General features: G+C 49.9%; 1 protein-coding gene across 1 annotated transcript; it reads left to right on the forward strand.

Annotated features, from left to right (window-relative positions):
- Positions 1–5,088: 5,088 nt before the first annotated feature.
- ccdc9 (coiled-coil domain containing 9) lies at positions 5,089–16,032 on the forward strand. The gene is made up of 16 exons (XM_086178117.1): positions 5,089–5,204; positions 6,426–6,520; positions 6,638–6,742; positions 6,862–7,011; positions 8,372–8,647; positions 8,810–8,872; positions 8,954–9,037; positions 9,141–9,305; positions 9,404–9,585; positions 9,899–9,960; positions 12,314–12,425; positions 12,498–12,600; positions 12,678–13,140; positions 13,227–13,313; positions 13,403–13,774; positions 15,190–16,032. Exons 2-15 carry the CDS (start codon positions 6,518–6,520, stop codon positions 13,762–13,764), a joined length of 2,217 nt encoding a protein of 738 aa, XP_086034243.1. The 5' UTR covers positions 5,089–5,204; positions 6,426–6,517; the 3' UTR covers positions 13,765–13,774; positions 15,190–16,032.
- Positions 16,033–17,514: the final 1,482 nt, after the last annotated feature.

A 17,514-nucleotide genomic window follows, 5' to 3' on the forward strand; every position in this document is an offset into this window, starting at 1 on the left:
TGGACAGCTTCTGCCCGGTGTGGTCGTGTCTGTGCAGGACGGTCTAGTGGTGGAGAGCTAGTGGAGGACAGGCATAGATGCTGGTCTGCTGGTCCTTGTCCAGAAGCTCTTGGAGTTCCTGCTTGAGGGTCTATTGAGAGATGATGAGATGAGAGATGAGATGAGAACAACTTTATCAATCCCGAAGGAAATTGTTGTGCCAGAGTTTCAAGTAAAAACATAACAGTAATAGATAATAGTGGAAAGGAGGAAGAATAAGAAATATAATGAAAGGCTGTGAGCTCCATGCTAAAAGCCATCCTTCTGGATGGCCTCAATGCCTGGAGGTAAACTTCCTGTGACATGTTGGATCTGTCACATACACACACACACACAGGCAGGCACACACATCTTGTCCATTTTGTCATCTGTGAAGTAATAAGAAATTGAAGTCATCTCATCCAAGGGGGATGGAAAGACAAGCTGGACAAGCAACCTGGCTGTCAGCCATTTTCTCCTGTGATAATTAATCATCTACTGAAGAGTTGCTCAAAGTCTGGCCGAGCGCGGAAACACCAATGTTTCAAGTTAAGATGCACTCCAGGGAGGGGACCGATGATGGGGAATCCAGTCGTCACCCGAACACCTCCAAAGTTCACAGTGAAAGCACCGGAACGGTGGATCCTGCCCTGCCCGTGACCTGCTTACATCTGCGGCCGACCCTAGACACCAAAAAGGCATCGCCAGAGTTGTTATGAAACCTTATGTAACGCGAGCTAGCACTAGGTCACATGTGGTGTCTGGACCTCATGTGACGCCGCCCGACGGGCTGACAGGTGAGTCAGGAGGGGTCGAGCCACAGAGGACAGCAAACAACCAGAGTCACGCCAGGCTAGGATCTCCTTCGAAGAAGAAGCAGAGAAGTCAGAGGAACCATAGTCTGATCAGTAACCTGTTCAGGAAGTGTTGGGTATTTAACTGACACACAAAAACCACAAATAATAAACACTGCAGGAGGATTTCCAGGATGTGTGGGTGTGTGTGTGTGTGTTTACACTTGCAGATGTGAAGGGTGAGGCCTGAAGGCATGAGGGGTCATTGCATAATTTTTCTTACTTATAACTCTTCTTTTATTATTATTATTATCATTATTATTATTAGGAATATAATAATTTCCCCTACGGTAATCAATAAAGTTTATCTTATCTTATCTTATCTTATCTTATCTTATCTTATCTTATCTTATCTTATCTTATCTTATCTTATCTTATCTTATCTTGGCCACAGGACTGTGTTCTCCATGGGCCAAGACAGTCCAAGGTGGTGCTCTTTGTGCTTTGGAGCACCCCTGCCACTTTTGAGCACCTCGTGGAGATTCCATGCAGCTGGTGTGTGGTCTATTTGGATGTCCTCTTTGTCCACGCTGCAGATTCCAGTGTGCTCTAGACCACCTTAGAGATGTCTTCTTCGCCATCCTTCTTGCTAGTCTTCACAAGCTCAGCCTGCTTCGCTAAGACATACTTCCCGGGTCACGTTGTGAGTGAAGCCTGGGTAACCACCCATCCGGCCAAGCTGGCAGCCCTGAGTGACTGGTCAGTTCCCCACAATGTTGGTGAGCCATGAAGCTTCCTGGGCCTGGTCTCCCACCATTCTCAGTTTATCAAGGACTTTGCTGCCATTGACCCAGACAGCCCCAGTTTTGGCCTACCCTCATCCCCAGCATCCCTTCATTGTGGACAGAGATGCCAGTAATGTGGGCTTTGTCGCATAGCTGTCACAGGAGCGGGAACAAGGAGAGCGGGTTGTTGCCTGGAACAGTCCTGCCCGCAACCATCCGGAGAACAACTGCTGCGTTGCAGCTCAAAGTCCCACACCACTTCAAAGATTTTATTATGGATGCTGAAGATGCTGAGGAGAGCTAACTGGCGAGGTGGGGGCTATGTGACATGTCGTGGGGAAACTGACAGGAAGAGTACTCTCAGCATCCTTTGCTGGGGCACTTCAAGCTCTGCTGTAGTTTCAAATTTGAACGCCCAGGTGCTCTTTTTTGTGTGTGTCCTGTACAGGTAAACAGGTGATGCCCTGACTTGTGCCGTGCTTTCACAGCGGATGTGGAGGCACTGCGAGAGAATGACTTTACTCAAGATATGTTTTATGCTTGTTAAAACCAGTGAAAGAACCAAAGAGCATCATTCTGAGAGAGGTGATTCCCTTACTCTGTTTGCTAGCTGCTACCTCAGCTCACCAGAATATTGTAGCATCCAATCGGACATGTTCAACAATAACCACCCTTTTTTTTTATCAGCACAGTTATGTCCAAAACCTACAAAGACATCCGCTCAAGAACCCAATACCTTCGTGCCTCTCATGGAGAAGAAGAAGAAGAAACACTCCACCCCCTTGCTCTCTCCTCCAAAATACATTTACACCCAGTAAAAAATTAGAGAACTCTGCACACCTCTCAGCAGTACTGCAAGGTACTACAATATTATCTCACATTATCTCCGGCTCTTCAGTCAAAGTCAGCTTTATTGTCAATGTCTCCACATGTACTGGAAATGCAGAAAAATAGAGTAGATATTTCTCACAATCCCACAGTCACATGAAATTAACAAAATAATAATGATAATCGAATGCAAATTAACAGTAAAGTGGACCGTAACATTGTAAAAAAACACTGTAACAACTTTTTTGTTATGTAGTCTTTATGCACTTTATACCTCACACGTCATAGTTTAATGTTAACTGTCTAAAGAGCACAAAATGAGAAATTTACAATACTCTTTACAATAAATGCTGTAACTTCTTGACAGCACAAACACGTGTTTTTAAGACAACTGTGACAATCAACTGAAGAAAAGTGATCTGTACCCACACATACACACACACACACACACACACACACACACACACACACACACACACACACACACACACACACACACACACACACACATACACACACACACTACGTCATCCACTTCCACCGTATAGTAATTATCATAGACAAACACATACGCGCGCGTTTTCCCCGTCACGGTTAATTGCAATCGTGATCTTTACCGCGGGATGTACTGCCCCTCCGTGGACATAGACTGCCATTACAACACCACATATCTCAAATCGGCCGAACGTAGAATTACTCTGAACGGCCTCTGGGAGTCAGCGGTCTCCCTGTTTATTCAGAAACCCATCAGAGAAACTCTGGCGGAGTTATTATCCCGGAATCGCCGTTATCTTTTGCATTCATGTCATGTCAATATAAACGGAAATAACCTGAAGGCACCTTCCCTACCTCAGACTTTGTGACCTGTGTCCATAAATTCACTTAGAATGTGATTTAGCATGGTGATTTGATATAGATATCTTCTTCTTCCTCTCCTTTTGGCTTTTCCCTCCAGGAGTCACCACAGCGAATCAACCTTCTCCATCTCACCCTATTCTCTGTATCCTCCTCTCACTACCTTCATATCCTTTCCCACTGCATCAATAAATCTTCTCTTTGGTCTTCCAGTAGACCTCCTGCCTGGTAGTCTAGTTTCTCAGTCTAGTTTCCACTACTCTTTCCCATAACTTCATTGTATGGCTCATTAACTTTATCCCTTGCTGCGATTTTGCACATCCCCATTATTCTTAAAGAATGGGCACCATCACACTTCATCTATATCATCAGGTCCTACTGCCTTTCCACTCTTCATCCTCTTAAATGCCTTCCTCACTTCACTTTTACAAATCTCTGCCAATTTGTGGTCTACAATAGTCACCTCTTCTACCCATGCCTCTCTTTCATTTTCCACATTCATCAGCTCTTCAAATTCTTCCCATCACTCTTCAAGCATCTGTCAATACATTTCCCTCTCTATCCTTAATCACCCGGACCTATTGAACATCCTTTTCATCTCTATCTCTCTGTTTCGCCAACATTCTCTCCTTTCTTACTGTCCAACTGAGCATGCAAGTCATTGTATGTCCTTAGTTTTGCCTTTGCTACCTCTATCTTTACCTTATGCTATATCTCCAGACTCCTGTCTGTTCTCTTCAAGCCTCTCAGCATCCCACTTCTTCTTTGCTAACCACTTTCTCTGTGTATACTCCTGCACTTCCACATGCCACAACCATGTCTCCTTATCTACTTTCCTTCTAGATGATACAATAAGTACTCTCCTACTTGTCTTCCTGATCACATTGGCCGTACCCTTCCAGTCATCTGGAAGCTCCTTCTCCTCTAACTCACATCCCACCTGAGGGGCATAGCCACTAACAACATTTAGCATCACATCTTCAATTTCTAGTCTCAGACTCATAAGTCTATCAGACATTCTTTGCACCTCAAGAACATTCTTAACAAACTCCTCCTCCAAGACAACTCCATGATAGTACAACCTAAAACCTGCTCCTAAGCTTCTAGCCTTACTACCTTTCCATCTGGTCTCCTGGACGCACTATATATCCACCTTCCTTTTTTGCATTATGCTGACCAACTCGATTTCGACCAACTACGTTTTCCTGTCACCACCCCAATTTTCAATGCCCATACTCTCAGTCCCAGACTCTTCCGTTTCCCTTCTCTCTTTCTGCTTCTGAACATGCCTTCCTCCTCTCCTTCTTTGACCCACAATAGCCCAATTTACACTGGTGCCCTGTAGGTAATCTGGTATGAAATTGTTAGGATTGATTCATATATTTGGTTTTGGCAAAAGCTTTACGTCGGATGCCCTTCCTGACACTATCCTCTGCATTTAACTGCGCTTTGGACCGGCTCAGGGAGACACTGGCCCATGCCCCCCAAAGGCTGGCTTGAGGAGACGGTGGCCAGTGCCGCCCTGAGGCTGCGCTTGATTTTTATGCATTGAGTGCCGTAAACAAGTCGTGAAAGTGATCTCCGGCGCCACCATGTGGACTCAGGATGTGGCTTAAACGACTGTTTCAGATTTCCCTCGTAGTTTTATTTGGTATTATTAACAAGTGGTTTATATAATTGGACAAATGCTTGGAATTGTTTGTAAAAATCGAGATTTGAGACAACCGATGGTTTTTTTCCACGCGTCTGCGGCATTACTGCCCCTTTAAACTTGCCGAGGGAGGATCACTATTTGGCAGGAAGTACGCCGCGGTAAACCGGAAAAGTAAAGTAACCGGGGCACATCGAGGCGCAGAAATTAGCAAAAAGCGGCGGGGTCCAAACGCCGCTCCTCGCACTCTTTACACCCCTCACTCCGGACAAGGTAAATCGCGGAAATTGTTACGTCCAGTCACCGAAACGAGAAAAGCCAGCCGTTCCCGATGCCGACTCAGTTAGTTCGCGGCGTCATCTCGCGAGTGTTGTCGCGCGATTTGCCTCAGAGCGGACATGGCTCTCTGTACTTAGATTACTGCCCAGCCCAGCGAGCAATTAAAATAGATTAAACATATCCACAACCGCCTGGGAGAAAACAATATATTCTTTATTGTGTAAGAAAAACAGATGTACAATTCTACCCACACGGATTCGCCGTCTCGTCTTTGTCGTCGTTTTTGAGCAGGTAACACGTATTTGTTTGCTAGCTTGTTTACATGCTAACACTTAGCCCCGGGAACGAATGGCTGGGTTTAGTATTTTGACCGGCGTTTCCGCCTGTCTTCTCCTGGTAATCTCTCTCCTCGGTGACTTGTCTCAGAGAGGAGAGAGAAGGTCCACCGGTCCTTCAATCGGCGGTTCAGACTGGAATGTAAACAACCTCTGAGTAGGAAGTCCACGTTGTTCATTGACCAACATGATTCGTGATTTATTAGATAAAAAAAACACTCGCCCTTAGATGTGATTCAGATGAAGCTCCCATATAAGATGATTTCATAGACCTGTTCTTGGATGCTGCAAGGTAAAGAAACGGGTTAAAGCAGAATGGAATGGGTGGAGAAAAGTGTCAGGAGAAAAGACAGGAGACAGAGCTAGAGGTCGCAGAGATGAAGATGCTGAGGTTCTCTTCGGGAGTGACGAGGATGGATAGGATCAGGAATCAGTCTATCAGAGGGACAGCACATGCTAGATGTTTTGGAGGGAAGGTCAGAGAAGCCAGACTGAGAGAGTTCGGTCATGTGCAGAGGAGGCGAAGTGAATATATTGGTAGACAGATACTGGAATTGGAGCTGCCAGGCAGGAGGTCTAGAGGAAGACCAAAGAGAAGATTTATGGACATAGAGAGGATATGGAGGTAGTTGGTGTGAGAGAGGAGCATACAGAGAATAGGGTGAGATGGAGAAGGTTGATTTCACTGTGGCAACTCCTGAAGCGAAAAGCCAAAAGGAGAGGAAGAAGAAGAAGTTCTTGGATGTTGTGCTATTATTGCATATCAATAAGAATTCTGTGTAAAGGTGCCATTATAACTGCATTGAGGTGAAAAGTGGGGAGAAGAACAGCACTGGATTTGTCCATGTCATGTAACGCATGAAACTGGGTGCCGTTTCAGTGAGGCAGCAGCGTCTTCATCATCACCGTTGTCTTCCTCATCCCGGTAGGATTAAGGAGTCCTCCGCCGGTCTGCGAAGAGGAGAGGCAACCATGGTGAGCCGAGGAAACAAGGAAAAGTGGTCTATGTTTGCCCTGAAATCTAACCAGGGTTTACTGACACACCATCATTCTTCTTTTCTTTGTTGTTCTTCTTCTTCTTCCTTTTTCCAGTCCTCAGCGGTAGACCTCAAGACCAAGGAGGAGAAAGATGCAGAGCTGGACAAGCGAATCGAAGCCCTACGGAAGAAGAATGAAGCTCTGGTCAAACGCTACCAGGTGTGTGCGCGTGTATGTATATGTAAGTGTGCGTTAGGCATGCTGTCTAGAGTTGGTCTCCATCCCCCCAATACAAAACCTGGGGTATCTGGCATAGTCTCACTTCTCCTTGCCAACAGGAAATAGAAGAAGACAAGAAGAAAGCAGAGCAGGAGGGTATCGCTGTTACAACACCAAGGAAGCCCCGCCCTCACGAGTCGGACATGGACAGGCGGCGGACGGAGAAAGAAAACTTCACTGTCACGGTGGACCTGTCGAAAACAGCAGGGGTAAGAACTCTTGATCCCTCTATTGCCCAACAGTACCTTCTCAGAGGGAACTCTTTCAAAGAAAGATCCCAGTGAAAGAAACAATAGTTGGTGTTGGCATGGCAACGGCACTTTTACCTGACAGGAAGATGGTTCCAGGTTTTTTTCCGGTGATCCATTGGCTTCTCTCCATGTTCTCCTTCCTGGATTCTCTCCAGGTTATCTGTCCTCCTCCCACAGTCCAAAAACAGCAAGTTCAATGAAGACCCTAACCTGTCTCAAGGAATGAGAGGGTGAACGTCTCTGTCGAAAAGTGCAAAGTCTGAGCTACCAGAAAGCTACTCCAAACTCACCAGAGAGGTCCTCAGTAGATGAGTGTCCCTTAGATTTCCAGCTCCTGTTGATACTGTCTGACAGATCCGTGCTTTTGGGGTTTAGATGGAATTAGGCAAACTGCAGTGGTGATCACCTCAAACAGATCTGAGCTGATTGGATCTGTTGCTCCGACATAATGTCATAAGGCCCGCTGGCGTCCAAGGAATCAACCTCCTTAATTGGCTTATCTCAACTCCTTCTGGTTCTATTCCCTGGTGTGTTTGGTGTTGTCTGTTCTCCTGCCAGCCACACCAACTAAATTCCAGCAAGACTAATGTTCTCTTGATGAAAAGAAGACAGGTAGCCTAAAAATAAATCAATCATTGTTTATTCTTTGCAAAGAACCATTTAACCTGAATAGTCATTGCGGTCGTAAGGAGCTGAGGTGTTGCCTCAGTGCTGCCTTCTAACCCACCCAATTACACTCAGGCTGGAAACAGTAATGGCCCGGATCATATGTTTTTGGCCAGTATTACTGAATTGTAGCATCGGCATAAGGTCCCCTGCCTGGCAGGGAAAACAAGCTCTCATGCATATTTGAACTAAAACAATGATCTTCTACACATTGGATTCCAAGAGCACCTCATTTGACCATACTCAAATGAGCTCATAACTTCAGCTCATAACTTGTCCATGACAAGCTCCCCCATACCTTTTCCCACTACAAGCTAACCCTGGCCTCCTCCTAGTAGCTAGGCTAGCTACCATCAGACTAACAGATCATGGCAACCTCTCATCCTGGTGACCTTAGCTGATGCTCGTTACCTTGAAACATGCTAACAGTGATGCTAACAGTGGCTACGGCCGTGTCAACAAGATCCTTCCCACAGATTTGACCCCCCGGTGTTTTGTTTGTTTCCATAGTGATGCCATATTTCATAGAAATTCTCACAGGTGTACACACTCTCCATCCACCGCCATTCTTGACTGGAAATGACAGTCATTGAACCATTGCGTTGTCTGTGTGCGTGTCTGTGTGTGTGTCTTTGTGCGTGTGTTTCTGCAGGAGAAGAGAGTTGTGAATGACTGGAAGACTGGAATGCCTCGATGCCGGAGGACAACTGAGGAGAGCGATGGGCCTAGGGGCCAGAGTGATGGCCACAGCCCCCCCAGGAGGACTGGGTCAGGGCGAGTGGGCCGGGGGGGCCACAGAGGAGGAGGTGGAGGTGGAGGAGGCCGACAGGAAAGGAGAGATCGGGAGCCCAGGATCCCAAGAGATGGAGAGCCTGGGGAATCAGGAGGACGCAGAGCAGGAAGAAAAGGGCGTGGAGGAGGAAGAGGAGTTGGTGGAGGAAGTGGTGGAGGTGGTGGAGGAAGTGGTGGTGGTGGAGGAGGAGGAGGAAGTCGTGGAGGAGGAGGAGGAGGAAGTGTTGGAGGAGGAGGAAGTGTTGGAGGAGGAGGAGGCGGAGGAGGAGGAGGAGGAGGTGGTGGTGGTGGTGGAGGAGGAGGAGGAGGAGGAGGAGGAGGAGGGGGAGTATCACCAGGGGGTGTGGACAGGAAGTCTAAGGTAAAGACAGGAAGTAAGCTGCATGTCTTGTCATGTGCTGAATGTTCATCCATCAGTCAGGACTCCTCTGCCTCTTAACAGGAGTGGGAGGAGAAGAGGCGACAGAACATTGAGAAGATGAACGAAGAGATGGAGAGGATAGCAGAGTACGAGCGAGGCCAGCGGGTAGGGGCTTTCCTGTTTTTAAACTAAGCTAAAAACCAACCATTTATTACTTAGCTTTGGCCTTAGTTTTCCCTACATTGAGACGTTGCCTTTCCCTCCCAAGCCGGAGGGAGACAGGCCCATCCGGAACTTCCTGGATGACCCGAGGCGTTCAGGCCCAGCACCAGATACCGACCGCAAGGAAGGCAGCCGGCGGCACGTCCGGAACTGGGGGGGGCTGGACTTCGACAACGTGAAGACCGGAACTGAGCTGGAGAAGGAGTGGACTGTGAGTGGGACCACTCGACTGGTGGCACAAGATCGGTCATGTGTTCTCCACAATCTGACGGCATGATGGTTCTCCACCTTCTGCTAATGTTCCTCCAGAATCGGAGGCCTGGTATCAAAAGCTCGGTGGACATGACAATGTCCATGACTGGCCGTGAGAGGTCCGAGTACCTACGCTGGAAGAAGGAGCGGGAACAGATCGATGAGGAGAGGCTGGCACGCCATCGGAATGCCACCGGGCAGTGGAGACGGGAGTGGGACGCCGAAAAGACCGACAGCATGTAGGAAAATCTAGCATGACTCTTCTGCATGGGATGCGTCTGTCTTACAAAAGAACCTCATACCTGCCAGTTAGCTGTCAGCTAGCTTGTGGAGAGCTAGCTGTTAGCTCAGCAACCTCCTCAGCTAGCAGGGGAAGCCTTTATTCCACAGTGTGACTAGACCTTCACCAGGGTTCGTGGAGGAGGTTTAAAGCTCAAACTGCTTGCGTGTGTGTGAGTGTGTGCATGTGTGTGTGAGTGTGTGCGCGTGCACATGCGCCTGCGTGTGAGAACTGCAGTTTTTTAATTTAAAAACATTTTTTTTTCTTTACAGGTTCAAAGAGGACTCATATGCAGGGACAGAGGGCTCTGCATCAGAGCAGGGCTGCAGGAGAGGCAAGTACACAAACACACACACACAAACAGACACACGCACACACACACACACACACAGAGTTACACAACAGCTGTGTCACCTCCACACAGTATCTCCTCGACAGACAAGACATCACCCCAGCACACAATACGACCACACATACATACATACACACACCAACACACACACCTCAGGATGCTGCACATCCCTGCAGCAGCTGATTAAGGCCATTATGTAAGGCGGGAGTTGATTAAGCTCTTTATGTAAGTGCTGTGTCTTCCCTGGAGTTTGCCCAGCCTGCCTTCTCAGCGGCGGCGCCTGGATCTTCCCGGCGCCGTCTGAAGGTCCTCCTGTTGTCTCCCAACAACTGAAGGTGAAACATCAAGGGGCTTTAAAATCCCCACTGGAAATGAAACGCTGCCTTATTTTTATCAGGAGCAGCCATGCCGCCAGCGTCTAATTAATCCTCCCGTTTGATTGGCTGCGCCCTCAGATGTCAAAAGGGACAGTTCTTCATTGCAGCCATTTCTGGTCTGATTGTTTTACCAACATCTGAGGTGGAGCACTAATTTATGATATGTAGCGCCTTTGACTGAGGGTCGTGGTGATTCTGTGAAGCCGAATGGGAGCTGGACGTAGTCATCCATCCATTGTCTTGCTTCTGCAGAATTGTAGTGAATTCATCCAGAAGGTAAAGTCATATCAGCTGCACTGATGTAACTGCATCAGACAGGAAGTGGCTGACAGTGTCTCCCTGAGCACCACCATCCAAATTGCCTCGGAGCTCCCCTCCCTTGGTGTGTGTGTGTGTGTGTGTGTGTGTGTGTGTGTGTGTGTGTGTGTGTGTGTGTGTGTGTGTGTGTGTGTGTGTGTGTGTGTGTGTGTGTGTGTGTGTGTGTGTGTGCGTGTGTGCGTGTGTGCGTGTGTGCGTGCGTGCGTGCGTGCGTGCGTGCGTGCGTGCGTGCGTCGTGGTCGCCATGGCCACCAGCTGCAGCAGGATCATCTGGTGTGGAGAGTGAGCTCATTGGTTGGGTGTGGAGACGCGTGTTTGGAGTGCACCTCCGGTGTGTGTGTGTGCCCGTGAGTGTGCGGTTGGTCGGTCGGTCCTGGGGTAATGTGCGTGTGTCTCCTTTCTGCAGCCCGGGGGTATAACTCTTGCACACAGCCTCGGGGCAGAGGCTCAGGTCAGACCTGTGTGTGTGTGTGTGTGTAACAGCTGCTCCTACTACTGAACTCACTCTCCTGCCCCCCCCACCCACCCACCCCATCATCACGCTTCAGTGTCTTGGACCTGCAGTATGCATGTTCTCCGTTGGTACAAGTGCAGGTCAGAACTGAAGTCCATCAGAATGTGGAGTATGAGGATTCAGTGCACCATGAAATAGACCTGTCCCCATCCTCTCATGCCAAAGCCCCCGACTCCCTGGGGTTGCATTGTGTTTTTCTGAAGTCAAAGGAGTGTTGTTGCCATGACAACGGCCTGTCCCTGACCTGGCGGGCCTATATGACCTCTAGTGTGGAAGCTGGGAATATGACTGGAATCTGGAGGTTGTTTCTGGATGCCAGGAGCTTTGGCAGCTACTCTGAAACCTGTCATTGTGTGCAGGTGTTAGACAGCCCCGAGGCTTCATCCTCCTCATACTCTCCTCTGATCCCCTCTCGTCCTCTGCAGGGCTTCATCCCCTCATCCTCACCCTCTTTTCTGAGCCTGTCTGAGCTTGTCTGCAGGTGTTAGACAGCCCTACATCCTCTTCATTTTCCTCCTCCCCCTCTTATCTGATCCCCTCATGTCATCAGTACTGCTGTCTTTCTCTTCCTGACCTTTACTTCCATTGTTCTGCTCTCATCTCTCCCCTCCTCCTTCATTTTCTTACCCTCCTCATCCTCTTTGCAGCTCTTGGTCTGTGACCCTTCTCGCACTTCAGCTTTCCGTTGCACTCCTCTCCTCTCCATGTAACCAGCAGGATCTTCTTTCTGATATCTCACACTTCCTTGGTTCTCCTCATTTTCCCCTCCACATCTCCAGCAGTGTCTGCCTCAGAAGGCTTCCCAGCCAGGACAGTATCTCCTCTGTGTGTCACACTGAGATCACTCCTCACTGTCCATGAGGTGCTGTTTCAGAGACGTTTAGCTTCAAGAACAAATCCAAAGTCTTCAGTTCTGTCTTCACCTCCTCATCACTGAGAGCGTCAGCCGTCATCTGTTTGCCTCCCAGACTCGGGTTCCAGCCCTGCAGGTAGAAGGTCTGGGCTGCAGGACCTCCTCCTCATCTTGCATGACGTAATGCTTGTTGCATGGCCTCTGTGACCTCCTCCTTCCTTCGCCCACCTCAAACCTCCGAGCCCATCACTGACGTGTTGATGTCTCTTGCAGATGACAGCAAGAGGTCCCCCAAAGCCCCCACGTTTGCAGACTTCCTGTCGCAGGGCCGGACCCGGGCGGAGTGGGGCCGTGGGAAGGGACGGGGCCAGAAGCAGAGCTACAGGTAAAGAGGAACGTCGACAGACAAGAAGTGGAAGGCACGGAGGAATTCAGGTGTTCCTGTTGTCCATTCCAGCATGCATGACAACCGGTGGGAGGGAGAGAAGGAGGACAAGCCAAAGAGGGAGGAGAAGCCCAGGAAGGAGAAGGAGAAGGCCACCCTCACCCCAGCAGAAAAGGTGGGGGTCCAGAAGCATCCAGACCATAGGTCAGATCGGGGGTCTGCTGTGGTAAACATCTGCATCCATGTGTGAAGGTTACCCTGCCGGAGGAGGAGAACGGGGAGGAGGAGGAGGATGATGAATGGGAGGACGCCAGCGATGGGGAGGAGGTGGATGAAGGCGTGGGAGAAGGTGGCAGCTCTGGGGGAGAGGACGGGTCCAAGGGGGAGAAAGACGGCGGTAGGGAGAAGAAAGAGGTACGGCAAGGCGCTGCTGCTCAGCTCTCCTCGGCAGGGAGCCCCAAGGAACAGAGGACCCCCCGACCCAAGGTCTGCATCCCCCCCCCGGCCCAGGAGTCCCCCGAGGGGGGGAAGCCCCTCAGCCCCTTCTCCCCCCTGGACGGACACCAGCCCGTCTCTGACTGGGGAGAGGAGATGGAGATGCTGTCACCGCGGAGCAGCATGGGGGGGGAGAGCCCTCTGAAGCCCCCAAGCACCGGGGCCAGCCCCCCCCAGAAGGACGGAAGGGCTCCTGAGCCCCAGAAGGAGGATGGTCCAGGTAGCACCTTCTCGCACATTTCTGTAAAACCAGAGCTCCTGTTCTCTGTGCCTGAATAATAAATAATACCCTCCCTTGACCCCCAGATGCCCCCTCCCCACCTGAGGGGGCAAAACCAGAGGCAACGCCCACAGCCTCCAAGCCCCCCCACTCGCCGCCTGCGCCTACACCAGGTGAGGGGTCATAAAGTAATCAGATTATCTCAAACAAACACCTGGTTGTGAGGTGTGTGTTGATGGTTTCTTTCTGTCTCTGGATGAAGACCAAGTAGACAGTCTTCCTGCCACTGAGGAGGTGAGGCCAGCTGGCCCAGGGGAGGAGGAGGCAGTGACAGTCAATCCATTGGAGGAAGAGGCGGGGCCAGTTGGCCTGGGGGAGGAGGAGGTGGGGCCAGCCAATCCGGGGGAGGAGGAGGCCGGGCCAGCCATCCTGGGGGAGGAGCCATCAGCGGCAGTGGACGAGGGCAGCACAACTGTAGAAGCAATGGTGGAGGACATCACTGCAGCAGTGGCGTTGGAAGAGGTGGAGGTGAAGGAGGAAGAGGAGGTGAAGGAGGAGGAGGGGGAGGACGCAGCAACAGGCAAACCCGACACCATGTCAGCGGCGGCGGCGGACAAGGAGTAGCCGTCATCAGGTATGCAAGTCTGGCCCTCAGAGGTCTCCTCTGTCACAAAGCAACCAGGCCTTTGAGATGTTTTCAGTCTTGTTCGCCCCACGAACCTGGAGGAGCCATCTGGAGGCTAGCCTATCCACTTCGTGTGGCACCTCCCCTACCTCCAAGGCTAAGCTCCTACTGTGAAAGCTAAGCCCCGCACCCTACCTGTCATAGTATGCTCCTAGCTATAACATTAAGCCCTATCTCCAAGGCTAAGTCCCGCCCCTACCTCTTAGATTATACCCCTTATCATTCCATTATTCCATCCGCTCTGGGGGTACTGCCCCAAGACCCATCCTACAGAGGGGAGCCTGACTCCTTGAGGACGTGGGTAACCAGGAGCACATGCTCATGTACTAGCCATCAGCACGCAAAACCCACAGGAACATCTGGATGTTCTAGATATTCTATAAACAGTGACCTCTGGTTGACCTCCTGTCAACGTCCATGTTGAAACTTCATCAGAGTATCTAATGAAGCACTGGGAGACTGAGATATCCAGGAGATGCAGTGAAGATGTTGATGTCTCTACTTTGGGAGCTGAATCTCCTCCCTGCTCCAGAGGAGCATCCCTCCCCCTCCTCCTTGATGTGATGAAACCACAGCCTGTCCCCTGACAGTCAGCTCCTGCAAACCTCTTAGACTAATGGCCATTTGCAGAAGATAACCGAACTTCTGCTGCACTTAGCTTTGTTTTTGTTTCCTGCTGGGAGTCTGGAACCTCCCCAGGACCAACCCTTCAAAGTCGTCAGAAAGACCACAAGGAGGTCTGTCAAAGGATGTGACATGACCTTCTCAGGCCCCAGTGTGCCTGGACTTCTGCTCAACATCTCCACATCCCTGGAACCTTCCTTTAGGCCCCCAAGTCACCTGGTTGATGAGGAGCAACCTCAGCTCATCAGCACAGAGTATACAGGAAGACAGAGATCCCCCCACCCCCCCCGGGACTGACCAGAGGACCATTACCAGGAGATGAAGGGGCCAGGAAGCCGGAGACATTAGAGGAGCAATCAGGCTGCAAGAGGAAATTAGCTGCTGTGCTCTGATTGGATTAGCTTCTGCCCATTAGCAGCCTGCACAACCCACGTCTGACTTATAGCAGGCTGGTCTCTGGACCAGAGGGAGCTGGACTAGAAAGAGGTGGACCAGGAGCTGGACCTGAGAGAAGTGAATCTGAAGGTACTGGTCAAACTGCTCTCTCAGCCCACCAGACCAACCTTGAGAAGGAGGCGGGGCTTAACCCTGACAGGTCGGCTGTCAATCACCCCATCACATGACCTTCTCTGACTGTGAGAAGCTGCAGGTTGTTCAGTACCGGGAGGTCCAACCTTCAGGACGCTTAGATCAATGTGTTTTAGATCACACACACACACTCCCTCTGTCTCTGTTAACAGGATGAAACTGCTGCAAAAAGGAGGAGGAGATGGAGGAGAGTGACATCACACACCTGAGAGGCGACCCGGCGAGGAGGAGGAGGAGGGTCCGATGACCTCGCCACTGCCTCATTGTGACATTAGACGTCAAACGTCAAACGTGCATCATTTACTGTTTTCATGGAAAGAAGAAACTGCAGGATCCTTCCTCTGGAGGAGGAGGACCTTCTGCTCTTTGGCCAGAACCCAGGAAGAGTAGCTGATTCCACCCTGCCAAAATGAGACACCCAGGCGCGAAGTAGAACCGCAAAGATAAGCGAATACTTTAAGAGGATAGGTGGGCGCACAGACACACACACACACATTTACACCTGCTGCTGCTGTTATCGTAGTCCACCTGAAGAAATCCGAACACACACACACAGGGACGCCAGCAGGTTATTTGAGCTTTTATTTTGAAATGAAAGGTTCCTGGATCCATCCTTCATGACTTGCTGGACCTCCTCCAGAACCTCTGGGTCTCCAAAGGAGGAACAGGAACCCAGAAGGAGCACCCCAGAAGACATAGGGGTCGCGTTTGGTGTGGAGCGGCTCCAGAACATTCCGGCTGGGTGTTGGCATAACGCTTAGCATGTAGCATGGGAGGTAGCTCTGGCCTGTTCCTCTGTGGTGGCAGACAGAGCCCGGATGTTCTCGATCCTTGATGAAAAACACTCAAGAGGACCTGGATGGAGCGGGAACTGTCAGTTTGACCCTTTTTTCTTTCTTTTCTAAGTTTGATGAAGCCGCCGTCGGAGAAAGGAGAGGAGCTCCCGCCAGATACCTCTCCGCTGTTTGTTTAGCCAATAAATGTGTTTCTCTGTGTTGCTGCTCCCTTGCTTTGTTTGCATACCCACAAACATCTCTGGGACCTTAGGCTACCGTCTGCGTTTGGATCCTCACTCACGCAGCGCATTCACGTTTTCCCTTTAAAGAAGGGAAAAAAAACTTTATTTTATTGAAAAAAAAATCAAATATAGAGCGTTTCGAAAGGGTCTTTTTCTTCTTGGCTACAGCTGTAATTACTTGTCGAAATCTTCTTGTGGCAACTGGACTTCAATTTCTTCACTTGAAGACATTTCACCCCTCATCCTAGAAGCTCTTCAGTTCAGGTGAAGAAATTAATGTCCAGTTGCCATGTCAAGAAGATGTCGACAAGAATTCACCATGACCTCGATGACTGAGAACCTCCACAAACAAGGCGTTATTCCTGTTTATTCCTCTCCAACCTCCAACCCCCCCCCCAGCTGTGGCTGCGGAGCTGCAGTGACCTTGATGGCTGCGGGACAGAAAGAGGAGCATGACGGAGAGCCCCCACCCCATCCGCCCGTAGGAGGGGGGAGCTGCTCCCCCCTCCCCCGCCTCCTGCTGCAGGACGTTTCTCCTGAAACTCACAACCCAATCATGGGATGTTGCGCACTTTCCGCCCCTCCTGGTCCACGGCGGCGTCAAAGCTCGCGGATGCGACGGAAACGACGGGAACCCGCCTTCAAAATAAGTGCCTCCTTTGAGCCGCTTCCCTACAATTACAATGGCAAGGTATCTCCTGGGTGCAAACAGGACGGGGTCAATGATCCACCGACAGTACATACTTTGACACCGGAGGAACCACTGCTGGAGCAGAGAGAACCATGACACAAAGGCAGGAGGACCTTGAGAACCAGTGAACCACAGGTGAGGTACACAGAGAACCATACAACTCTTGTGATGAGCCTGGAGCATCAGCGAAGGCTGGGAACATGTAGAATGTTCAGAGTCTTAATCCAATCCTCCATACAGACTGTTGTGTTTTGAGTAAAAGAGATGCGACCGGAGATATTAGAGTAGCACTTAGTTATATTTACTGAAGAGCAGAGCACAGGTTATGATAGCAATTCGTACCAACAGACATAAGCCCCGCCTACAGCGAGTCAGCGCATGTGCAGATTGCAAGTAAACATATATGGTTAACTGTTCAATATTACTGTGTCCACAGTCAATATTCTACACAGACCTTCTCTAGATCAATCAGGTTTTGGGGCTGTCGTTGAACAACATAGAGTTTCAGCTCCCTCCAAAGATTTCCTATTGGATTCAGGTCTGGAGACTGGCTGGGCCACTTCAGAACCTTGATATGCTTCTTATGGAGCCACTCCTTGGTTTTCCTGGCTGTGTGTCATGTTGGAAGACCCAGCCACGACCCATCTTCAATGCTCTGACTGAGGGAAGGAGGTTTTTGACCAATATCTTACAATACATGGCCAAGTTCATTCTCTCCTGAACACACTGCAGTCGTCCTGGCCCTTGTGCTGCAAAACACCCCCAGAG

This window comes from Fistularia commersonii, chromosome 3 (genome assembly GCF_037954325.1).
Source record: "Fistularia commersonii isolate RoL2024-O1a breed Wild chromosome 3, RoL_Fcom_v1.0, whole genome shotgun sequence".
Taxonomy (NCBI): domain Eukaryota; kingdom Metazoa; phylum Chordata; class Actinopteri; order Syngnathiformes; family Fistulariidae; genus Fistularia; species Fistularia commersonii.